At 42.1% G+C, this 25,948-nt stretch overlaps 1 protein-coding gene across 10 annotated transcripts in view; it reads right to left on the bottom strand.

Annotated features, from left to right (window-relative positions):
- The window catches only part of PAPLN (papilin, proteoglycan like sulfated glycoprotein), a 70,509-nt gene that overhangs the window by 17,742 nt on the left and 26,819 nt on the right, over positions 1-25,948 (bottom strand). For 4 of the 10 annotated variants that reach the window (XM_048065144.2, XM_066998681.1, XM_013191588.3 and 1 more), the window contains 12 exons: positions 21,900-21,962; positions 10,581-10,696; positions 9,136-9,196; positions 8,738-8,840; positions 7,703-7,833; positions 7,243-7,366; positions 6,400-6,480; positions 5,539-5,711; positions 4,822-4,945; positions 3,596-3,722; positions 2,824-2,889; positions 639-846 (listed from right to left, as the gene is read on the bottom strand). In XM_048065144.2, coding sequence (XP_047921101.2) covers positions 639-846; positions 2,824-2,889; positions 3,596-3,722; positions 4,822-4,945; positions 5,539-5,711; positions 6,400-6,480; positions 7,243-7,366; positions 7,703-7,833; positions 8,738-8,840; positions 9,136-9,196; positions 10,581-10,696; positions 21,900-21,956 — 1,371 coding nt within the window. In that variant the 5' untranslated portion in view covers positions 21,957-21,962. Of the gene's footprint in view, positions 1-638; positions 847-2,823; positions 2,890-3,595; positions 3,723-4,821; positions 4,946-5,538; positions 5,712-6,399; positions 6,481-7,242; positions 7,367-7,702; positions 7,834-8,737; positions 8,841-9,135; positions 9,197-10,580; positions 10,697-21,899; positions 21,963-24,085; positions 24,160-25,948 lie in introns of all 10 variants that reach the window. The other 6 variants (XM_066998680.1, XM_048065140.2, XM_066998679.1 and 3 more) reach the window with 3 other exon arrangements.

The raw sequence follows: 25,948 nt of genomic DNA, 5'->3' as shown, positions 1-25,948 counted from the left end.
ATTCATACAGGCATCAAAAACACATGCTGCAGCTGTGTCCAGAGATGCCCTGGACTGATACAAAGCCTACAGCAAACAGCAGGTCACCGGCAGTTCAGGAGCATCTTGCTTACTGACTGTTGGGATTTAGTATTGTCGTCCAGAGGCTAGTAATGCTGAGGAAGCAATATGCTTGGAAATAAACAGCCCAAGTGGGAGCCATGAGCTCCTGTTTTACAGAGGAGAGTTACTGCACATCATCAGCTGAGGGAGAGCAGCTCTTACGCCTGCCCTCCACCTTCACAAGGCCTGGCTCAGAAACTCAGCAAGGTCTGGTCGATCTGATAAAATTACAGAAGTGGGGAAAGGACTGGGAGGCTGGAGAAGAAAGCGAGCATGTGATGAGAGGAACAAGGGTGCAAGGTCACGAACAGCTTTGAGGAACAAGAACGAATTTATAGGAAGGCAGAGCTGATAGCAACCTAGAGAACTTGTTTTGAGGATAGCAGGGACAAGTCTTGTACCTCTGCCCATTACCTATCCAGGGACACACACATTTTACAGTCCCAGAAAAGATACCTGCCTCTTTACCCCCAAGCTTTGGCAGATCCTCCTTCAATAGATGCCAAAAGGCAGTTGCCTCCCACACACAAACTCACCTCTGACCAGGGACCTGTGCTCCAGGTTGCACACTGTCTCATGTTGCAGGGCTGACTGCTGCGAGGCTGCTGTGCAAAGGCCATACACTCAGCGTTGTCCACGACCCCTTGAGAGCTCTGGCCATCAAATGCCACGCAGTAAACGGAGCGAGTCTGGGTGCCTCCACCACAGGTAGCTGAGCAGGGTCCCCACTCCCCCGTTGTCCACCTGCACGTCACAGAATGGAGCAAACAAATAACAGTCCAGCCAAACTGCCCAGAGGCACAAGGGAAGTCAGTGTCACATCTCTGTTGCAGTCAGACAAGGAAAATCTCTTTGCAGAAGAGAGTCAGAGACAAGCTCCCATTTCACCAAGCGCTGCCCAGCTTAATTGGCAATGCAGAGTAGTCTCACCCCAGAGACAAATCCCCGACTACTAAGCACTTGTTACTTTGGAATTGCACAGCTCTCCATGAGGGGAAAGATTTCTCTCCATGGCTTTTGGTCTCCTGACATTTGCAAAAATATTATGTCTGGAATGGAACACCAAAGGGAAAGGAAAAAAAAACCACAAACAAACAAAAGGAAAACAATCCAGATCAGCTAAAAGAAAAGCAGTCCACAGCAGTATAACTACCCATTATACTCCAGCCACTAACAGAAACAGAAAACATCACCAAAACGACTGACCAATAGAAAGCTGGTCTATTCCACACATTGGCTAAATTATCTAATGGAAGCACACAAAAAAAAAGGCAAAAAAAAATTCTTTAAATAGATTTTGTTCTGTGTTTGGTCACTGAAGCTGTTATGGAAATGTTATACCCTTGCTAACAGACGGTGAAATACCCACAAAATGATCACACGCTGGATGCTAAAATACCTGCCCCTGTCTGTTCCTGTGTCTTGGTGCTGCCCAGGTGGCTGGGAGCATAGCTTGTGTGGCCTGGCTTCAGGGACACCATGATGTTTCATTCCAGACTCCAGCATGGGGTGCAGTTGAAAGGCACTGGTGATGCAAAGGGGACACCATAGTGGTCTGCTATCCTCCCTTTCCATCACATAAGCCCCAACCAGAGAGTGAAGGCAGTTCATGTTTTCTCTGCTACCTTCCCAGTTGCTGCCCTGATCCGCTCTCATCACTCCTGGACTGAGTTTCAGGCAGCCAATTCATATTCTCACCCTACCAGAAATTCCACAGCAGATGTTCATCTCCTGAAAATGCTCTTCTCTACTGCTAAAGATGCACACACCAGCCCAAAACTGAACACCATTTACCATAAAATAAGATATTCCCTTTGGAAACAGAACTACTACTTCAAGTACAAGCCACTTAGAGTGCTGCGGTTACTGAATTCAAAACAAATTCATCAACTGAGATTTTTCAGAGGTTCCAAAGGGGCTAAAAAAAAAAAAAAAACAAAAATCTCTATTCTGCCCCCTGTAAAGCAAGTGTACAGCATTAGAAAGGCTGTATCAACTGAACGGACTCACCTATGGCTTCCTTCAATTGCCAGTCAAGACATCTTCTCCGACACGTGTTTCAAGTCCTTTGTAAGACAAGGTCAGCCATAAAGATAGGACCATCACCAGAGGCAAATCATAAGCTATTAGCAGTTTGCTAGGGAGCACTTGTTTTGCCTTTGATCTTTTTTACTTCTAATACCTCACTGTACATTGTAAGTATTGTATCTTTCATATCCTTGCACTCACCACAGTATATAGGCAATTTTCTGCATGATACGAGTCCTATGCCAAAAAAAGAAGAGCTTTTGAAGAACTCTGAGGCTTTTCAATGGCACACTGGAATTTTGGCCGATGTTTCAATGGCCCTAATCCATCGTGCTCTTTTTCCTTTGTTATTTATCTTGATTAACCAAACAAAAAAATTTCCAGAACATTTCTTTACCTCTCTAGCCTAATTCCAGAGAAAAAGCAGTAATTATGTAGCCAAAAGCTATGAAGAAACCGTCCCCTAAAAGTTAGGTTACCAGGAGCACTCACAACCACCTAAGCAAAGCTTAGCCAGGACCCAGCCAGCACCCTCCACCATCATTTTCATTGGCAAGAATCAAAAGCAAAGCACCACCTTCTACCACCAGTGCCAGAGGAAAGCCCCCACATCCTCCAGTAGGCAACTAGGTGGAGAACTAGGAGCAGAAGAGAGCAGCTGCCTTCCTGTGCTTTCTGTAGTCTCCTCATTACCTCTTCATCTGAGAGCTCCGTGCTCCGCTGTGGCTCCAGGCTTGTGGTGGATAGATGTAAGAAGTCCTTTATACACAGAACAAAGGATTTAAAGTACTTAAAGCAAGTAGCTAGGGGCTACCATGTATTCAGAAATGCCCCCAGTTTTTCAGGTGCCCTCTTGCCCACAACAGCACACTCACAGGCCTCCACAATACGCACCAGACACACAAAGAGATATGCAGTTGAGGCTCTGGTTACCTGTCTGGATGCCCATAAGAGCCACGTAAAGCCAACTGCAAGGCTATGTAAGCAAGGGACAAAGGGGAAATGTTTCAGTAAAGGGATTTGAAAATGCTAGAGAAGAAATAAATTCCAGGATTCATCTCTTTTGAAAAGCAATGACACTGAAAATGCAGAAATGATATAAAATTATACTGGCTCAGACCTACTCCTCTTTTTTTTTTTTTTGGAAGCTCCAGTTGAAGAGAACAAAAACCACAGAATCTGTTTCCTACATCCTATATGGGCTAGCAGACTATCTTCCATAATCAGATGCTAGAAAGAAAATGTAATTGATCTATGAAATGATCACATCAAGTCCTTTTGCACATAAAAATGCTTGTTATAATGTTAACATCACTATCCTTTGTCTTGGGCTTTCTCTAAGAAGTGAAACATTTCCTTGGAGAGCACCACGCTGGAGGGTGGTAGTGGGAGGGTCACTCTTTTTCCTGGCTCCAAAAGCACCTCAAGAAGAAGTTAGAGCCCACAAATGGAAAGGAAACCTTACCGTTTTGTCTGGGGACAAGTCTGACGGCCACATGTCCGGTTATTGTCTGGTTGTGGTTTATTCCTGCACATATAGTCTGGATAAATTTCATTGTCAATGGTACAAAACACCAAACGGGATTGGAAACCTAAAGGAGAATCAAGAGAGTATTCTGACTTATGTTTGAAATACAGTGGTGTTGCCAAGACAAGATCCTAATGTAGTGGTGAATTCACACCTGCACCCATCAACCTGTAAAAAAGTCAGGTGCAGCTCTTGGCCTGTCACTATACATATGAATGATGTCTACCCACAGTATCTGAGTCCACAGAAAATGCAGAAGAGACATAATAGTTCTGTGCAGCTTAGGGACCTTTTCCTGTTATTTGAGTGGATTGTGACTCACAAGACAAGGGCCATATATTGCTTATTAAGGAATGCTGCTTGGTGTGTGCAGTATGCAGCAGCAGATCTGTGGACCTCCCATTAGACCCAGAAGATCAATCTTGTAAAGAGTAGACACTGGAAAAAAAATTGGAACTCTTCATGCTTTCTACAGGATGAGAGTGCCCAGCAAAGACAACATCAGCTCCTACAATCACGGCACGGCAAAAGTTATTGAAATGACCATCAGCAAAGAAGACCAGAAGAAACAGATAGCAGCTCTACAGACTAGTTGGCTGGAGATTTTTGGCTTGATTGCTGTTTTTGTTTGTTTGTTCATTTGGTTTTTAGCTTAAAAATCCATAGCTTTGCTCATGGAAGAAGCTGCAAACTGAACATGTTGTGACACCCCAGGAGATCCAACAATCTATCCCCTCAGAGAGAGGGAATCTTGCAGGCTATGAGAGAGGTATAGAGGTATGATGAAACTCAGTTTTGTAGGCCAGGTCAGCTTGGAGAGGACCTCTCAAGTGGTTGAAAAGGCCTGAAAAGGACACAGAGAAGTGAAGCTGAACAAAACAAAACAAAGGTAACTCATGAAAAGTCTTAACAGACCCTAGTAACAAGTCTGAGGACTAAGATGTGAAATTAGAAAGGACAATGCAAGGGGCAGTCTCTTGTGATTCCATGTGTGACTCTCCCTTGACAAAACCTTAATGGCCCCCTGTAGAGATCTGTGCTGTCTTCCAGCAGGAAACCGCTGAGAAGCAGCTGCAGAGGGCAGCACACAGTCACACAGTGTCTTCAGGGTGTGGATATAAACCCCGAACCAAGCTGCCAGAGACCAGGTCCTGTCCCCTTACCTCCTCCACATTCAGAGCTGCACTCACTCCATGAACTGTAACTCCAGCTGTAACCTGAGGTCTGTCCCTGCGCGGGCAGGTAGTATTCATACTGCACGCCTGGGTTTGGCTCCTGACTGATGAGCTATGAAAGCATGGGATAAAGTCATGGAAATAGCAGCAGCACCTTTCCCCTTCACAGCATTTCCCCATTGTGCCTGAGGGTTCAAGCTGACTTATTTTGCTCCAGTACAAGGAGTACTTATTCTCTAGACTGTATTTTCTTCTTGCCTTCTGTGATGCTCTAGGGAGCATCATGTTTCAGAGAAGGGTGCATTCATTTCTCTCATAGGCAGAAGATCTACATGCTCTGTAACAGTAATACCCTGACCCAGCCTACAGCACACCATAACATGCACTGCCCTAGAGCCTATCCCTTCCCTCCAACCCCATTCAGTGCTGACTCTCCTCTCAAAGTCAGAACCCAAGGGAATAGGCAACACCAAGCCTTGCACGTCTTCTTACTGGGCAACAGCACCAGAACAGAACACCATGTGATTTCTACAAGAAAAACACCTAGCTTAAGGGTCTACAGCTCTGCTAGATTCCTGGGGGCCCGGTTACTCTTCTGTAGTCTTTCCCATGTAGTCCCCACCAATGCACTCCCACTGCACAAAGCAAGGGCTGCTACACAAAGCAAGAGAGCGAGTATCAGTAGGGACAGGCACAGCCACTTACCTCAATGATTAAGGGTTCTGTGGTAGGGCCCCTGGCATGGAGGAGCTCTGGGGCCAGATCACCTTCTGAGCCACGGTCATAGTGCATAACTGTGCTAGCTATGTGCAGAGCTCGGCTGAAGTCAATGGTCCAATGCCCATTCAGGTAATATTCCCCTCTCACGTTCTTGACAGCTGGACAAACCCACATGCCAGAGAAGAAAAGAAAGTAAATTAACACACCTATCACTTGAATCCTGGTTCTAGATTCTGCAAGACAGTGCCTGCTCTAGACTTTCAGGGTACTGGCAACACACAGAGCTCCACCATTTGAGCCCCGGCTCCTTTGCATTAGTATTGCAATCCTCTAAAGCGTAGTGACAATCTAATATGGCAGCATCTACCAACACAGCAAAAAAACACATATCAAAAGAGGACCATAAGAATTCAACAGAATTCAATAAACTGTTTTTACTTAATACTGAATCACAGGTGCAGAAAATAAAGGTGAACACCATCCTCCAACAACGCTGACCCCCCTCTAGTGCTTTCTTGCCAGAAGCTGCTCCATGTTCAGACAATTCTTGCCAGCTCTGCTGCAGAGAAAGAAGTTTCTTGCTGCACAGCCAAATCCCTCTAGCATATTCCTGTCCTGTCTCTACCTTTACCATTTAGTCACTGAAAATGAGGTAAACCTGAAGCCCAGAGTTGAGCATCACTGACACATCAAGGATACTCAATATTCAGATCCTGATTTTCAAAGAATTTTTTCCTCTGCCATATCAAGGTCTCAAGGCCCAAAGCCCATTGTACCTGAAAACCAAATTTTAATGCAGTCTGGAGTCCAAACGGACTGAAACACAGGTTCTGGTATCAGTCTTACCCAGAAAGTTCCTGCTGGGCATAACCTCCTTAATTTGGATGCTGGTGGCTCCCACGGGGATGATAAAGATTTGATTGTACCCTGAAGAAAAATGAAAGGGATTATTCAATATCTATCTGTGGATATCAAAAAGTCACACTTCTGTGCCAATAATTCTCCCAGTTTCATTGGTGCCTGAACAACTGGATGAGCTTTATGACGGTGGCTCGAAGCATTTCAGCTGCCATTTTATCCGCATTCTGAATAGCTTCATCAAAAACTCTCCAGAGGCGAGTTCATGTACACAAAGTTGCAACTCCAACTCAGAAAAGTAAGCACAGGGGCCAGTGCAAAGTCTGTTTTCCAGATATTAAAACCTTTAGGATTTTAGCAAGTTCAATATTGGAGCTCTTCCCAGAGAGATTTGATCACAGTGCAGTTGTTGTCTTGAAAGGACTCAAAACTGGCCAAATGCAGAAGATACGGTTCCATTTCTAGCCTTGCAGAAATTCTGGTGGGGCTGTCAAGACACTGGGTAGGGGGATAGTCTTATGAAGGAGATATATAGAAATATTCATATGTACATTTATAGCACCTGCTGGAACAGGGAAAGACACCAGTAGCATGGCAAGTACATTAGGCTGTACTGAGACTAAGGAAGTGATTCCCAGGGTGAGGCAATCAATACACTCTCTGATGGTAAATCAGCTGAAGAGCCACGTGCCGTACTAACATTTCAAGTGAACGCCCAAGCTTGCCTACATCAATAATGCAAGCAGGTGTTCCCACCAGCCCCTGCAGCAGCTTCGGTTTAGGTTTAATTCTTCCCTTCTCACCTGCCCGAACTACCCAGATTCTTTGTACCTTTGGGAAGGTTGGGCACATCAAAAGTGCCCTTCACACCATAGCAAGTGCTGCCGTCTCCTCCACACTGCAGGCACTTGTCCTCCTTCTTGGCAGATTCCAGTATGTTATCGCAGCCCACGGCCTGTCAGAGCACAGGGGCATTAATATGAATAAACCATAATGATGAGGGCAAGAAAGAAAAAATGGCCAAATGTTGGATCGGTTTCATGAGAAAACCTGAATCTAGGGAGTCTGGGAAGTCAGGGAAGGAGTTGTCAGGGGAAGGACAGAGTTGGCATCTTCTGTTTCACTTCCAGAGACAGACAAATAAAAGCTGTTAACACGTTCCTCAGCACCTCAGAAACTGAATGAATGCACTTTTCAGGTATAATTATGAAGGGCCAAGAAGAACAAAGGGAAGCACCTGAAAGACTGACAGAAACAATGGTAAAGGAAGGAAGCAACAGCAATGACTCACCTGACAAACTCCCTCTACGCAGATATCCCGCCTGCCAGGTTCACAGGTAGTCCCATCTACCACAGCTTCCTTGTGCCTGTAGTAAAAGTTTTCTCCCTTGGGAATACAGTTTAACTCACATTTATTGGGTGCTGGCAGGAGAGAAAAAACAAACATTGCATACCACGGCTTGCTAATGCATCAGGAGCCTGGTATTAGATCACAGGAGCAGAAACAGAGGGGTGGACTAATATTAAGTGACAGATATTGAGTGACTTTCTGGGTCACAAACTGCTGGGTTATGGAAAAGTACCCTGAAAAAGCCTCAATGCACGTATCCTTTTCCTTGGGCACCCTTTTTGGCTAGTGGTGGAGAGGGGATGCCAGGTAGATATTTGGTTGTTCCTTAGTAGGACTGTTCTTTGTTCTGTGTACAAAGCTTTCTAGGATGAGAACAAGTGCTAGTACAGAACACAAGAGAGCTGTTACTTGAACAGACAACAAGCAAAACTTTAAATCCAACTTGAAATCCCTCATAATTCATTAAGCCACTGTTAATTATGTCAAAGCTCAGACCAAGGACCTCTGGGTTCCTATACCTGCCTTCTGAATTGGTTCCTCACAAAGTGTGGGCCAACTGCAAGATACATCATGTCTTCTGAAGGACTTATTAATCATATGCATTTGTTTCTCATTTGTTGTGCTAGTATTTCCACCAATATTGAAAAATACAGCAGAGCTGCTGCTTCTTTATTACTTTAGAATCTAGCTGCAGGCAGTTCCAGCTTTCTTGAGCAATGTTTCTGAAAGAACGACTGTTACAATAGACAACTATACACTGCTGCAGTGGTTCATGTCTCTTGGCCCATTGTGTCTTCGTGAGAGCAATGCTTTGCTGCTAGCAAAAAGATTTTTCCATGCCTCAAACCCTCCTGCTACTCCAGCTAAGGAAGTACCTACTATGAAAGTATAGTCAAATACATTAAAGTCACTTCAGAACAAACTTTTGACAGTCAGGGATAAAGAGTAACCCTACTTTGTAAGACTTATTATTACCTCCATAATACGGAAGCCATGTGTATTTCTTTCCTTGAAATTCTGTCCCATCAAACTCTGCACACTGCTCTGCCCGGAAATCCCTGGAGCCTTCTGGGCAGCTCTGTTTGGAGGAGAAAACACTTGCACAAGGCCATTATGAAAAGGAGGACAATTAAGTGTACAATTAAAACCTGTCTCTCCTGGCTCCCATATAAAATCAGCAGCATAAATTCTCGTCTGGGACCAATATTCTTTTGATGAGGTACTGTTGATGATCATCATCCCTCAGTGATGCCAGAGAAACAGAATCTAACAATTACTTTTGAACATGAACAATTTGTTTGGGGAAAAGGAGCAACAGGCGAGCAAAACCAAAACCAACAAACAAAAAAACAGACTACAAACAAGCATTGTACCTGAATATTGCATGAGCGATAGCTTCGAGTTGGTCCAATACAACTGGAAGCACCTTCTGTCCTGAAAGACAGAAAAAAAACCATGAAGCTCTCTGAAGAATACACAGGCAAAAAATCATCTAATGGTAAACAATACAAATCACCTTCACATTGAGCATATCGTACTCACACAGTTTTCTGAAGCAGCAAAATAACTAAAATGCACTTTTTTCTATTAAAACAAATTTACATATTCTAGCGGTATTTTCTGCTATGGTTTGCATTCTGGCATGAATGAGACGCTCACCAAGAACAATTGCAGGATAGTTCTTCAGGGTTATTTTTTCACTAATTAATAGAAGCAGAGCTTTTTGTCCTTCATCCACTAGCACAAGCTGATGTGTCCTTACCTGACCCACACACGTGCTTTGAGCAGGAAAGTAGTAGCCAATTCAGAATAGGTATGCACGTCACTTACCATGCTATTTATGTGCATACTAGACCCATTAGTAGGGAAGAGAAATATGCCCATGAAAAGTGTGCAACACCCTGGTTCCGGTCAAATGTTTCCAGCTGAGAATTATGGAAAATAACAGCTGTGGAGGAAATTGATCTGAAAAGCCAACAAATGTCTAATATCTCAGCACTTCTAAAATGGAGAGACAGGCCCCATGGGATTCTGGCTTGGCAACAAGACATAGGTGTATCCTATGACAGGCAGCCTTTAAAAAAGACCTTTCTTTAAGATGGATGGGTAGAAGCAGTGCTGGATAACACCGGATTCTTCTACTAAAAAGCAAACAGACAAACAACCCCCCCCCCCAATTTCTCTAAATATAAAGAGGCTGTTGGTTTTGTTCAAGGTATTATTGAGGCTCTGGCTTTTTATTTTATTTTTTTTTTATTTTTCTTGCTTTTTATTCACAACGGGAGCTCTCAGGTCCATTGTTCCTTACACGCCCACTCCCAGTCATTATCATCACTACATCTAACCCAGCTGCAAATGAGATGGCACTGCATTATCACTGCTTGAGACAACTCCACTCTTCTGTTTCTCCTGGGGCAATTTACCTTCTTGGAAATCATAAGTCTGAGAAAACCTTGGCACAGCCACTGGCTCTTGGGAGAGAAACACGATGCTCTGAACTCTCTCCCCACTCCCCCAGGCTTTCCACACTAGACCTGATTGAACAGCTGCTGCCATACCAATTATACAGCCTCAGATCTCACAGAGAGACCACTGTCTTCTAGCAAAGGAGGCAAAGCAAAGACATGTCAAAGAGTGTCTTCAAAAGAGCAGTGATGAGACTGATGCTAAGGATCATGTAAAGTGGACGCAGGTGACTTTTTTCCCCTGGAACCAAACACAAAGCGATTTTGGTTCTGAATGTATATTGGACCATACATGCAGGAGCTCAGTAACAGAAAAACACATTTAAAGAAAGAAAAAAGAGGTTATCCTTCACCTTTGGGAATAGCAGCGCCGTTGCCGAAAGCTGACTCCACCACCACAGCTCCGACTGCACTTGCCCCATTCACCCCAGCTTCCCCAGACATCAGTCTGCCGCTTCATCCTGCGGCCCTATAAATAATACAAAACACAGACATATGAAACAGACGTGGCAACACAGGAAAACCAAAAACAATGAAAATGAAGCAGAGCTCCTATCTGTTCTCTTACAAAAGACACTGTTGCTGAGCTCTATTCCTAGTATGAAAGATGGCAGAGAACAATACATGAGAAAAGCCAAGCCTCTAACAACTAGTAGTATTAGCTTCCTGAAGCCATACAGAACATCAGACGTTATAATTTCCCTTAAACTGTTTGTCTGTTCCTAGAGAGAATCTCAGCACTTTGGAATAGCCATCTGCAAAAGGATAACATCTCCCTCTTGGCAAGGCAGTAGAGACAAACTTACTTCAGGGACTATGAGCACTGTCACTCCAGACCAGATCAATAGAACCCCTGAACCCCAAATCCTTGGCTCAAAAAAAAAAAAAAAAAAAAGGAATAATTGCAAGATGCAATGTTTAAAAAAAGACAGTAAATAAAAGACAGTAAATGCAGTAAATGCAGGGAACGACACTGTAGGGGATTTGCTGTAGACATGGTTTGCTGCACCAGTTAGGGCAATTTATGTATACATTATACAGCTGAGAAGATAATGCATAACATTTGGGCATTTAGGTATTTGGGTTAATACGGAGCAGAAAGGCAGAGAAAGACACAGAAATGAGTCAGAAAATATATCTTTACAATCTCCATCTCCTTTTTCCTCTCATTTTAACAGTCTGGATTTTGTTTCAGCAACATGTGAGGATCCACAGTAGCTGTTGCTTGTGGTACATTACTGTAGAACTCAGGCTGTGGACAACAAGCCACATTTCTGCTCTGGTAGAAGGATTACAAAGATAGGTGCACATTTGGGAGTTTAATCAGTTTTCTATCTATACTAACAAGAATCTATCTATTCAAACAAGAATCCATGTGGTCGTCTAGTTGCAGTAGTTATTCATGCACTGAAAGACAGCAAAAGTCTGTTAACTCTGCAGTGAGAATTGCACATGGCCTTGGTAGGTCCAGGTGTCTCTTTTCTTGCACATTAAGGATCAGCTTCTGAGAGGTGGGTATTGCAAGCAGGCATCACTTCACGATGTCATTATCTATTTGCAGTGCAGTTTCACTGCTTGCTGGTTCATGCAGGCCAATCCTAACTTGGCTACTTCAGATTAAGGCCGTTATTTCAGTGTGTAATTACAACCAATTATTGAAAATAAAAGGTAAAAAAAAATATTAAGATTAAGCCTAATTCCCTTTCACCCACACTGTACCCCAAATCTACATAACCACTAGATCTGGCTTGGAATCCATCCTCTAGATTCACAGAGTCCCTTTTGTGACTTGAGTACAGCACCCCACATCACCATCCTCTACAGCTCCCTGCTTGTGCTGTTATTATTCCTTCCTCTTGTCCCTCCTGCATCCTCATGTAAGCTACTAGCTGGTAAATGCCATCGTAAGGGTTTTTTGCTGGAGCAGAGGTACATGCTAGAGATGGAGAATTTCACCATAGCAGGGTTATTAACCCTACTCAGCTCACACTTTCCACCAACTCAGGTCACTTTCCAGGGCCTACAGAAAAAGCACAAGCTCCTCACTTTTCAAACATATTTTTTACTTCAGTTAACCATAACACATCCAAGGCTCTGCTAGAAATAGGAACTATCCTAATATATTATCCAATGAATCCAGCTTGGGCAAGATGCACAGGTTAATCTTCCCTTGTCATTCAGACAGTTCTTGTAATTTTCTGCACATGCTCCCTTCTTGACTCTAAGTCCTTGAGTTACAGTCTTTTCTTTCTCTCACTTTCTTTTAAGGAGTAATTCCCTGCTGCTGGCAGAGCAACTCAGTCAGAGATACCATCTCACCATATTTATGCAGTTGCTACCACAATACCCACAACTATCTAGCTCCAGATCCACCCCATATTATTCCTCCCTCTGTTACTCTAATGTGAAGCACCTTCTTCTTGGCTCATGCTATTTGACTTCCTTTTGGTTTTTGCAAGTTTTGTGCAATTCTTTCTAACCCCCCTGCAAGCAAAATCCTTCAGGACCAGTTTTCTGGTTCAGACTAACTCTGTTTGCCTTCACCCTGCTCACCCAGTGGCACTACCCAGGTTACAGCCACTTTCACATACCTTCTCTCTGCCATGTCAACATCTCCCTGACCCCTTGCCAAACCTTTCTCCCATTCTTTTGTTCCAAATATTCAGCTCAGTGTTAGTCTACTGCATTTTCATTCGCCTTTCCAGGAGTAATCCCATCAATAGAGTTTTAGCTTTCAGAAAAGCATCTTATTTTCCCAAGTTTTTCTTTCAGGCACCTAATTCTGCCCCCTGTAATCCCTCCTCCCTTACTCCCCAAAGAATGAAACAAGCTACCACTCTGTTTCTCTACAGTCTTATTCCTCTATATCAGCTGACTGATTTAGGAACAGTATTAGCTCACCCTGGAAACAAGGAACCTTTCAGTCAGCATAAGGGAGAAGAAAACATGTAGATAAAAATCCAGAGGAGGAGCATTTGAAAGTCAGATTACTGGAAGGCAGTTAGGATAGAAAACCCTTCCCTGACACACACACCAAAGTGATAAATATTCCAATATCCCTCCTACAGAAGTAGCATTCTTTATTCTTCTATAAAGAGCAAAATCTGCAGGGACTCTTTGTTGTAAGGCTTATGCATAAGCAGAGTGCAGGAACAATCATTTTCTCAGTATCACTCCATTTATGTACACCCCAAAAGAAGTGTCAGCCAGAAGAAGCCTTCCAAAACTGTATGGTGTTAGAAACATTTTATAATAGGGACTCAACTCACATGTTTAGAAATCTGTGCAGAGTCCTCATTACTTCAGGAACTGCATGCATGTGCATACGGGCAAATATAAAGCAGAATATTTATAATACATATGAAATCTATTATTATTTAATCTGATACCAAGATGTTTTAAGACACTATCAGCTAATTTCTGTTTCTGCTCTGTTCAGACTCTGGAATGCTTTTATCTATTGTCAGCCAGTATGACTAAATCCCAGGCCCTGCTGGACCCTGGAACTAAAAGTCTAAAAACTTCATGACTGTTACCAATTCACTTGGCTTCATTCTCCCCTCGCTTCAGCTTTGCATGCATATAAGAATGTAGACCATTTATTTATCTGCAGTAAGTATACATTTTACCGTCTCAGGAAATGCCAGAGGAAGTACACAAGCATCTTACTTGACTTCTGAAAATCTCAGAAAGGACAGTCAGTTAACATCCAGCTGCTCTGTCTAGCTCTATTGCCTTTTAAAACAACAGAAATGTCTATCTTCTGGCAACACTGATGAGACACGTGACCCTGGCACCACGTACTCTCAGTGCTCTTTAGTAAACAGGCTGTGATGGTCCGAAAGTTTAGAAGGTCAATGATTTCATTTTTATGAACAGTGCATTGTTTTCATCAATTCCTTGATAAATGCATTACTGATATAGCTGGAGCATCCGTAGTTATCAGGCCAACTGAATCTGATGTAACAAGCAAATAAAAGAGTTATGCCTCTGAATCACTGGAACCACAGACTTTGCCTTTAAAGAGAATCTCAGCATATAGTAGGATATGTAGTACTAAATAGTACTAACAGTACTAAATATAGCATTAAATAGTAGAATATATAGGATATAATATATATTTTTATATATGAAACATGCACTGGAAAAGGTGCTATGAATGGGATTTGACTAAAAATGTTGGCAGTATGTAGAAACACTTCAAAGAGGGCCCTTGAAACACTTCTCAGTCAGTTTGATGAGATGGATAAGAAACTATACACGACAGAGGACTGCACATCCCAGTCACGCATTGCAGGGATGCGATGATCTACAAAGTTCATATACCTGAACGTGGACTACCAAGTCAGCATAATTTATAATTTAAAATAATAATTTTATACAACTTTCAAAATAATTTTGAAATAATAACTTTATACAATTCCAATGCTATCAACAAGCTATGAAAACAAACATCAATTTACTATACAGTCCAAAGTGAGCAGTGCAGGTCTGTAGTCACAGGTCCAAACAAACTAAATCCCAGCCAAGTTCTTCCACCCAGTCTTTCCCTGCTCAGTGGGTACCTTTAGTGGCCTAGAGATAGTCAAACTAAATTATTCCGTGATTCTTTATGCTGCCTTTCCAAACTGAGAAGCATCAATAAAACATCATGTTATACCATTCCAATGGTCACTGCTAAACGCACATGATTACTGATATCCATGCTATGCCTGAGAGGTTTTAGATGAGGTTAGTGCTCACTTTTAGCCCAGCAGCTCACATACCTTTATTTCATTGAGCTGCAGTTGAAGCATCTCTTTGCTGAAAAGTTGTTATTTTGACTTCTGGAAATGCATCACACAGTTAGGAGATTCCATTCAGATACAATAACAAACTTCAGTGCCAACACCAAGACTGGTGGGAAATTATTGATGTTGTAAGTTAACGTTTGAAATTATTGCTACTGGAAGTACAAGGCCCTGTAAAATTGTTACCCACTGAAAATAGATACAGCTGCCTATGATAAGATGAGTAATATGGAATCGATTCCCTATGTGTCACTGTCATTTTATGCAGCACTTCTGTAGTTTATAGTCAAAATAGAGTGCGTCTCTTCAATCTTTCTCACTGTTTCTCAAATAACACTACACTACTGTTGCTTGATAAACATCAGCTTTCTGGGGTTTACAGTTTCTGAAAGGTTTATGTTTAGTTTAACACACCCTTGAATTGTAGCCCCATTGTTGAAACATCTGTGAAAGGAGGGTGAAAACAAATGCTTTACAAAAGAAAGTTATCACTGCGGTCATTTATTCCATAATGGTTTCATTGCCAAAGCCTTGGCTAATAGGAAGTCTCCAGGGAAAAATGCAGCTTTGCTAAGTTTGAATAATAATTGCTTAGAGAATAGTTAATTGCTAACAGAAAGGTTAATGAGGGAGGAAAAAAAAAAAAAAAAGCTGTCAAGGTGCCAGGATGGCTGGCTGCTCCCTGTGGGCAGGGGGCCAGTGGTGAGGGCTCCTAGGGGCAGCAGGGCAGGGCTGGGCCTGACAGCCAGGCCTATCCCACCACCCCAAACAGGGAGCAGGGCAGGCTGGGGGAAGCCCAGGCCCAAACATTGGGCCTGTCCCTAGGGATAGGACAGGCCAAGGCCAGGACATGGGCCTATGGGTGGGCCTGGTTCTTTGGGCCTGCGCCCAGGCAGGGCAGGGCTGTGGGGAGCTGGAGACTGGCCCTGCTGCAGTGTCACTGTGTCAGGGCTGACAACCCCAGGGCCTCAAATGGCATCCCAGGCTATGGGCAGAGTGGAGGGAGGTTGGTCAGGGCCAGTAAAGCCTAATGGCCCTGAAAGAACAACAGGCCTGGAGCGTACACTTAAGCCAGGATATGAACTATTTCCTTCTTTTTCTATCCAGAAGACCTGCCCTGTACTACTGTGATGACCACCCATAATGCTTCCATGCAGCTAAGCCCTGCAAGATGCAGTATTCAACATTTGTACCTAATTGTCAGGGAGCTGAGAACATTCAGTGTATCTCAGACATTTGTAATGTAGATGTATTCTACTATTCAATAGAAGTATTTTCAAGATAAATCTATATGTAACCAGCTATGCTATTAGCCTAAAATGCAACAAAAAATAGGTGAATGAACGAGAACCACATGAACAAAGCATTTTTTATAATTCCGTCTTAACCATTGATCTTGGCTCAGACACAGCAGGCTTGTAAAGAGCTTTGAAGGTGAAGAATGCCAAGTACCATTTTTTATGAATAATGAATAAGCAATCAAAGAATTGCATTTGAAGGAACCTAGAAAAACAAGAATGAGAGTGAATAAGATGGTGACAGCAGGAAGCGAAACACAAAATGGTACAGAAGAAGAGAGTAGCTTATTAAGACAAACTGCTTCACAAAGAGGAGAAGAAAAAACAAGGCTTCATTAGTTTTAATGGCTTGCAGTTTACACTCACTGCATATATCTCCTTCCACTCCCCTCTACCATCTTAGCCCTGGCTTGTTAGTGTATGCCCTCTAGCAAACTCACTAAAATCCATCAGTTCCCCTACATCTTCAGCTCCCCCAAACACTTCAGGTTCTCCCTACACTGCTTAACCCACACCTTCACAGTTCCCAGCTCATTCCCATGTTTCCTATGTTCACTCCCTACCACTCCTCACTCTTTCTACCTTGTTATGGACTGTCACACAATATACCTGGCTCCTTCCACATTCCCTGCTTTCCTGTCAGCTGGGAAGGCTGCAGCAACTGCCTCACCTCCCGCAGAACTGGGAAGGTGCTGCCTCACTGGATTGTGCTCATTTGCAGGCTAGTGGACAGAGCAGGTAATAGTTTTCATAAACAGAAACCTTCCACAGGTCTGGGTGGCCTGGAGCTGACTAGTGTGTAAAAAGAGCAATCTAAAAAGATACAGCCACTGCAGAGAAGTTAAATTAGATCTTCGAATCCCTGTGGAAGAAACAGGAGACATTCAGAAAACTCCACAAAGAAGGGAATGAGAACATTTTATGACCACTGACTTATTTTGGAAAAGTGATCAAAACAAACAGTATGAAGTCACTAGAAACTGTTTATCCAAAGGACATATCAGGAACTCAAGATTGAAATGGATAAACTATTACATACTGGCAGACAACCCCGTCAGCTAAAACTACTTCCGTTTGCGATTACTGGGAAGCAGAAAGTCTGGCACTAATTTACCAAAGGATCCCAGGGGAACCCAAGGAATTGTATACCCACATATTATAAAACTGACAGCTACTAGATAAATGAATAGAAACTATAACAGAGAACAGAATTAGCAGACACCTGCATAAATACAGTATATTTGGGAAAGTGTCAACCAGGCATTTTTAAAGGCATGTCCTTCTAAAGCTACTGCAGTTCTTTGACAGATTAGCAAACGTGAGCAAAGGCAACCTGATACATTCAGATTTCCAAGAAGCCTTCAACAAAATCATTCACCTAAAGCTTTGAAGGAAGCTAAGCAGTCCTTGCATGGATGACAAATAGGTGACCAAAAGATAAAAACAAACGTAGGAAAAATAAAATGATGATATATGAACTAATCACGAGAACAGGATCTTGTTGTCTTGATATAAATGCTGTGCAGTTGGAAGTCTACATGGTTTCAAGGAGACACTGAACAAATTCAGGGGAAGTGAAATAGATTCCAGCTCAAAGGGTTCATAACCCACAAGTGACTGGAGACTGGAAGGTCATTAGGGAAAATTGTACATATTTGCCATTCTTCTTACATTTTTTTTCTAAACATTTGTTTATGATGTAGTTGGAGACAGGATATAGAGCAAAATAAACCTTTGGTCCTACCCAGTACAATTATTCTATTTTTTCTACGCTTTCCCTCAATGAGAACATTTAAAAAATCTCCTCCCCTTACTCTCTCCTCACAGTGATTTTCACTGTTTCTTTAAGGTCTTATATACCTTTCAACCTTTCCATCAGATCTGGTTCAGGGGTTTAGAATTTTAATCAACAGATTAACAATTTTTAAACAATAACAACCTTCATTGCTTCAGAAGAAATTAAAAACAGCATTTTAACCTGGAAATGCAGACCCATAGAAAGTAATGCTGTCCAGATGGAAGTCATTTGAATATGATTTTCAGTCAAGCTTCAGACTAGCTTTCACTGTAAGCACACCTGCAGTACAATCTAAGAACAAATATAAGTATTGGACATGATCTAACTAACAACTAATGCATAGAGATAATAAAGCATTAAATTAAACTCTTCCCCTTGATAATAAGCTTTTCCTTGAAATAGTAACATGATATGTGTGGATAAGACATTTCAAATCTGGAAAGAAGAATTCTAGTTGTAAAAATTTGCCAATGTGAAACCACACTTGTAAAAATAAAATTGAGGCAGAGAAATCTGATGAATGTCATGTTTACTAAACAGAAAGCAACCCCAAAGTATACAATGCACATACACAATCATGCTAAATACATGCACACAACAAAAAAAGAAGTTATTCCCATGGAAAATCTTCAGCATTCATTTTCTCTAAATCACCAGAGGCACTGTTCTTTCAGCAGTAATGCTATCAGGCAGGACCCAGGCAATTTTACCTTTACATCACTTCATCCTTCTCCAAAAACACAATAGGAGTCATGAAAAAAACACCGGAACCTGGCATTTTCCATTATTGCCACTGTACCCAACTTTCCTAGAAGCAATGACAGGATGGCCTGAAATTGCACTAGACTGTTCTTTTTTATCTTTCTGTCTGTAACAGCCACTAACACAACTCCTCCTGGCCATCAAGATGTAGTTTCCAGGTACTACCACAACAGAAACAATAAAGGAGCTACATGTAACAGATGACCTCCTTTTCTAGATCCTTTAAAGCCTGCTATAAAGGGACAGACACCACAGGTGCTGCACAATAATCATAGAATCATCTAGGTTGGAAAAGACCTTTAAGATCACCAAGTCGAACCACCAACTTGAGCTACTGAGTCCTATCACTGAACCATGTCCCCTAATGCCATGTCCACACGTCTCTTAAATACCTCCAAGGATGGGGACTCCAGAACTTCCTTGGGCAGCCTGTTCCACACTCTAAGACCCTCTCCGTATTCTACCAGTAAAGAAGGGAAGAAGAGCCTGGTGAATCTGACCAAGGATGGAGCACTGGGCAAGAAATTTTCTGCAGCCAGTGGCTTTTACAAACAGGAGTCCCTTTCTTGGCCCTTAATGCTGTCTGCCATATCTGGCAGAAAAAAACAGCCACTCTAAGACTGCAAGCTCACAGCAGATGCAGGCAATGGCCTCAACTGCTCTGACAGTCTTGGCCCTGTCCACATCTCTTCCCTTCTTCCACTTGCTGCTTTCCCTAGCCTAACAATCAACAAAGCAAAAACAAGTAACTCCACTCCAAAAATAGGAAAAGAGATGAAAAACAGCAGGCATCAAACTACACTTTTTAATCACAAGCAGACACGAATCCCTGTAGACTAATCTTCTCCATGTAAACCTGCAGCTCAGACATTTACAGTTGTACTTCCATTATCACTATCAGTCTGTGTGTTTACAAACTCATGCTTTCCTGCTTCTGGGACAAAAAGTGTCCAGAAGCAATAATTTGTATAAGTGGATAGGATGGATCTAAAGGTAAATGTCTCATTCTGGAATACAACCTACACATGCTAGTCTGTGCCTTTTCTGCTGGTTTCAGTTCTTCCACCACCAAACTCTTCCTGGGGCGTACACTATTCACTGCAAACCTGGAGGTCACCCACCTTTCCACCCACGTGCTGCTATACTGGCAGTTCATTTGATATAAAAATTCATCTGTCTCAGCTGCAAGGCTGCTCTGGGTCCAATGTTTAGCAGAGTTAAGGTGACAGAGACTCACCTTTTTAGAGAAATGCTCCTATACATTAAAGGAAGTGTTTCCCCTTCAGTGTGGGGAAATGTACCATGCCACCTAATAATGTCATACCTCTGCTTCTGGGAATTATAAAAGGAAGGCACAGAGAAGAGACTTTTTCAACGTTATGTGACATGAATTAAAGTTACTCTTCAATAAGCCTGCCATTGCAGGTGAAGCCCTAAAGGAGTACACACTGGCATAGAAAGGTACGCAATTCTCTAACTTCTTTTTCTCCCTTGTAGTATTCCCTGTCTCAGTTTTCAGTCTCACCCTTTCTTTCTCTTTCTTTCTTCCATCATATATGTGTAAAATTGTGCTGCTTATAACAGCAGGGCTACCACTCCTCTCTGCAGCAGTGAAACAGGCATGCAGGCACTGCTTTTCCAGAGCTGTCCCACCTGTGGGAGTTCACAAAGCCCCACTGTTCGTTTGGTGCATAATCCAATTTAGCACAAACTTGAGTTGTCATCACTACAATTAGTCCTTCCAGCTCTCACAAGCTGACCATTTCTTACTACAGTCCAGCCCAGACACATTAACATCTGGTAAAGAATGGCCCATTCAAAACCTACACCATTTCTATCTTCCCTCCCAGAAAAAAAATGGAGAATCACCACAGCAGAATGCCTATGTGCTGCTAGATCATCCTGTCTTTTTACAGCTTGGACAGATGTCAGGGCTGGGACACCATGTCAGGGAAGCTCAAATTAAGTAGTGGCCAAGCAAAATATTTTCCCTTCATTCAGCATGCCTTCAACAGGAGCTACTGGTTGCATGCAGGGGACAGCCTAATGCTACAGAGAAATGTCAGCCTTTGCAGTTACAGGGTGTTTCAGCCATTTCCCTTCCAAAAAAACCATGAGGTTGCAAATAGACAGGTAAACAGATGAACTGAATATAGTATATTCTGGTTCTGCTTCTTTTAACGTACAGCATCATCTTCTATCAGATGTTAGACAGCAAAATTTTATTTAAGCATATTTCCATCTGTAAATTGCAAAGTCTATGATAGCTAATGAATTCTGCTTGATTTCTGGCCTCTCGTCCTTGATCTTCAAAAGAAAGCCTACAAAGCATTTGCAAATGATGAATATGGGAATATAATTTCATAACTGCACTGGTGAATAAATGTTGTGGACTCATTAATTTCAGTGACATATTTATAATTCCTCACTACTCCCACTAAACATTTACTCAGGGTAATAATTACCTCTCTTTATTTTTTTTCCTCCTTTCTGTTCCTTCACACATAATGTATCACTTCTTCCTTTGCTTACACTTTCCATCTACTCAGCAGGTCACATTTTACCTCAGACTGTCCAACTCATTAATATAATTGAAATGAAATTCATAGAAACTGTTCTCAAACTGCATTTACTTCAGAAAGATCCCACATCTCTCTCAGAAAGGAACAGGAACCCCAGCTCCTAATAGCTATGTTCCTTTTCTGCCTCTATTGAATTGGTTTGATATAAATATTACCTCCCCAATTAAAGCTAAACCATATGACTTTTCTCTTTTGTGTGGTCTTAGTGGTCTAAATCAGTCAAACAAAGATTTATTCTTCTTATTTCAAGTGATAACTGTCATTTTGAAGCAGTGATTACTACTTTGCAGATAACAACCCTAGAGACAAATTTTCTTGTTTAATTGCCACATTAGATTTTTTGTAACATGTACTTTCTACAAAATACTCAAGTTACAGATGTTGACAGTCCTTAGCAAAAATATCTTTAATTTCTTTTAAGTATTCAGAAAAGCTTACTTACTGAAAATGCAGAAGGTGGCATCACTGCTAGCATGAGTAGAAGGAACAAGTTCTTCATCTCTGTCTGTGGGAATAGAAAAATTACTGATAAGAATTGCTTGCTTCTTTGCTGCTTGTAGGTTGGAAAGCTAAGACACCATAAAGGAAAAATTGAGGAGGAACTAAAATGAAGGCAAGAGAAGAAAAGCGATTTTATCACTACACTCCCTGGATAGATGAAGGCAACTGCAAAGACTGAAATTACCTTGCACAGAAAGCCAGAATGTAATTACTGAGCACAAATATTTCCCTGAACTTTCCTCTGATATTATGAGAACACCATCCCCGGGCACAGTGGAAGATGCATGCTGCTGCTTGTCTGCCCTCCCACCCTTTTACTTATACACATGACAAAACCTTGAAGATTGTAATGACTTCAACCGACCCAAGGTAAGAAATTCCACGGTTAACATTCTGTACCCTACATTCATCGTGCGTGGCTTCGTGAAGCTTCATGTCTTTCCTTGTGTGATCGTGCTTGTTTAAAATCCTACCATTTGTCCTGGGCAGCTATAACTAGATTCAGCCAACAGTAGTTACAGCCCTTCTGCAGAGCTAGAAAGGAGTTTAGGCCACACAAACTGGAAACGCAGGATACAACAGTTCCTAAAAACTGGGGCATTATGCTTATTTGGGACCACAGTTCTATACTGGTGCATTGCCTCTTGCTGCTTTATCTTTCCTCTTGTGAGCTGCAGCAACCAAACCCATGTGAAGCACCATTCACCAAAGTTTATAGTTGTGACAAAGGACGCTTTGGTCACTAGAAACTGCCTGTTTCTCATGGCCACTTTCTCATGACCTCATGACCTGTTGACTGAGCCCAGAAAGAAGAGATAGACTAGACGCTCCCTAGCATAGTTTTTATCTAGTCCAAGGTTCTTTCAAAATTAGGAAAAGGAAAGAGGAAGAAACCTTCTTTTCACAGTGCATAAAATAAAAAGCATCAACAATGAAATGTTTATCTCAATAGTTGTCGTAACAACACCCCTTTTTAATATTAAAACTCCTTTGGCCAGGCCTATTAAATCCAGATGAACTGAAGAATGTATATCACTGATAACAATCCAATTACTGATATAAAATCATTGTTGTATGAGAATATCAGATCAGAAATAAAAAGTACTTGAAATGAAACATGCTTGATATAGCATTTGGATATTTCAGGTTGCCTTATGTCAAGCAACCATTTTCCTCATAGTGCTAGGCCTCGCTGAACCCACACAGCTCATTACGGTTCTATAAGTCCATATGTAACACATTTTGACATTCCCAGTATCCAGAGTGCTAGGGATGAAAACCTTGTTCTTTACTATTTTTCCTTTTGGATATAAAAACTACTAAGTGCTGAAAACCCAGCTGCACCAAATTCTTTGTCCACACTATCAAGGAGCAGGGAAAATAAGCTTCTGTCACTATATACTGAATGCCAGTCATGTGACTCATAAGAAAATTAAGCTTTAGGAGCTTTTTGTATGAATAGACTTTCATTCACTTTGGATTAGCCTTCTTAAGAAATTGAGGAAAGACTACGTACCGTTTATCATACACCCATGCTACTAGCTCTCTTTCAAGTCAAGTCAGGGAAGAAACAATCTAGCGCTGCCCTACATAAGAGGTTAAGTACACTCTCTATGTAGTTGAGGCCAACAGCCAAAACATAGGCTAGATCTGCATCACAGCCCTATTCAACTGTGAAATCATTTTCAGATGGGTAGGACAGCCACAAGAAATGAGGAAACAACCCTTTTGCCACAAGTTCCATGCACAGAAACAGCAAAGCTTTTCTTAAGCAGCTTATAACATCCTCACACCGCTAGCAAAGCGGTAAGCTGTAAGAAAAGCATCTTTTTTGGGTGGTGTTGGTGTCAGACAGAGCTAGATCTTTGAGACTGATCATCTCCTCTTCCTACTGCCCAGAAAACTCTCTCTTCCCTAGCATCTTCTCTCACATCTCCCACTCCAGGCACTTCTCAGGTTCACAGAGACAGCTGTGGGAATCACATCCCTTGCTCCGACAGCCTGTCACTGCTGGTAACGTACTGCCCACTCAGCTGCTCCTGGCATCTGAACCAAGAGGCAGATAAGGAGCTAGGCCCAAACCACATGATGCTCCTGAAGAAGAGGCTAGAGAAGCAAGCAGCTCACCAGAGCTGGCAGGGCTCCCAATCTCCATGTAGTTAGCATCTTGGAGGTTTTCAGCCAGATGGGATGAAGACATTCTGTGAGGAGACAACCAGGAACAGCATCAAACATTTGGGACAACCCCCTACAAAAAGCAACAGGTTATGGCTCTGGTGCTTACTTGTATCTTTGTGCCATTGCACTAGCCTGGAAATTGCTGTCATATGTCTAACATCTGGCCTAAATTTAGCATTAAAAAGTTTAGACCATCCAGCCCCCTCAAATTAGTCAACAGATTCCAGGAAAAAATGGCCAGGAGAAATAGGGCCTTCTGCAGCCTATTAAATCTTCCACTGCAATACAAATCTTGTGTCTTTCTCTGAGCTTCAACGAACTTGTTACTTTAAAAGCTTCTCCAGATGCAGTATTCAGCATTAATCCTTTTTGCCTCCCCTTCAAAGAGAAACAACACAGATTGGATTGGTGAATCTGTCTGAAACCTTCACAAAACAGGGTCAAGGTCTGTTTCTGGATTTAATGGCTCTTGCTCTCCTTGTATGACCTGGGACACAGCAGCATATGTTATTCTGTTTGCCATTCTTTTCACCGAAGCCTGGGTGTGCGGGGGAAGGAAAGAAAAGGACAGTGTTTTGCAGTGCTTTCACTTGTAACAACAGCAGCTGCTGCTCTCTGTGCCCTCTGTCCTTCTTTAATTCTTTTCAACACTCCCCAGCTCCATTTTCCTACTGTGCTAGAACAGCATCTCCACCGCTTTCCACCCTGAAACAGCAGCAGGATCTGAGAGGAAATGGTGACTATATGCTCAAGATGGAACAGCTGCTGGAAGGCTCACATGTAGGAATTCCTGCCACAGAGCTAAAATCTGCATTTATATCAAGAAGAATTATGAGAACCCCTTCACAATAAGTAAGGAGCAACCTGGATCTTCAATCAGAACCAGAGGTAGGCCCAACTGAAACCTCAGTTCAATATACTGGAAGAGATTAAAATTTTCTAGCCATCCACATCTGTCATCAACTGCTCGGGTTAGATAAGTAAAAGGCATGAATGCTGATGGGTTCCAGCTATCTGTGTATCTGTATAGACATCTGAACTATGAAGCTCTTCTCTCTGATGGGGCCAACCCAAATTGCTCTGAACATGGGAGAAGTTTAACCCTGGAACTGAATTTAGCAACTTGGAATCCTTACTTCTGTTCCAAAACAGTATGGATCAAATTATATTTTGTGGAAATTTCAGAAACTTCTGTCTGACGACACCCATAAAGCACGTTCTGATGCCCTTTTTAAACTGCATCCACACTGCCTACGTCTGCTTGGTGATGTGGACAGGAGGGCCACAGTGCTACACAGGAGATAGCTGGAATTTCAGAAGCTTGGACTGAACTTCTCTCTCAACATCCACCTTCCTAAGGAAATAAGACCTCCAATCGCCTGTATATATATGCGAAAATAAATAACAGCTAATTTAAAGGTTTCAAATGCATACAGTTAACTTTTGTTTGAGGAAAAAAAGAATACAGGACTGAGATGAAGAGATATATTAGATTTTTAACTCATTTAGATGATGACCTTACTGAAAACTGGGATAAGCATCCTCATTTCAGGGCTTAACAATGAACCTACTCAGTAAATAAACTTTTGCCTTAACAAATAAAAAGTCTGGAAAAGCCAGATGGGCAGTCTTGGAGATTTCTCTATAGTGGAGCCAAGTGAACTGCTTTAAAATATTTTAGTTACAAAGTCTTTATCCAGAGCCATGCAGGCTTAGCAAGATCAGTGAATTATTCATTAAGACCAGGAGTACACTTGAGACAAACTGAAGAGAATAAAGGACAATTTTAATGACTCCTCTGTTTTCTTTGCG

The sequence above is a fragment of the Anser cygnoides genome, chromosome 5, assembly GCF_040182565.1.
Source record: "Anser cygnoides isolate HZ-2024a breed goose chromosome 5, Taihu_goose_T2T_genome, whole genome shotgun sequence".
In the NCBI taxonomy this organism is placed as follows: Eukaryota; Metazoa; Chordata; class Aves; order Anseriformes; family Anatidae; genus Anser; species Anser cygnoides.
The sequence above is the reverse complement of the archived record's forward strand: the minus strand, read 5'-3'. Positions and strand labels throughout refer to the sequence as shown.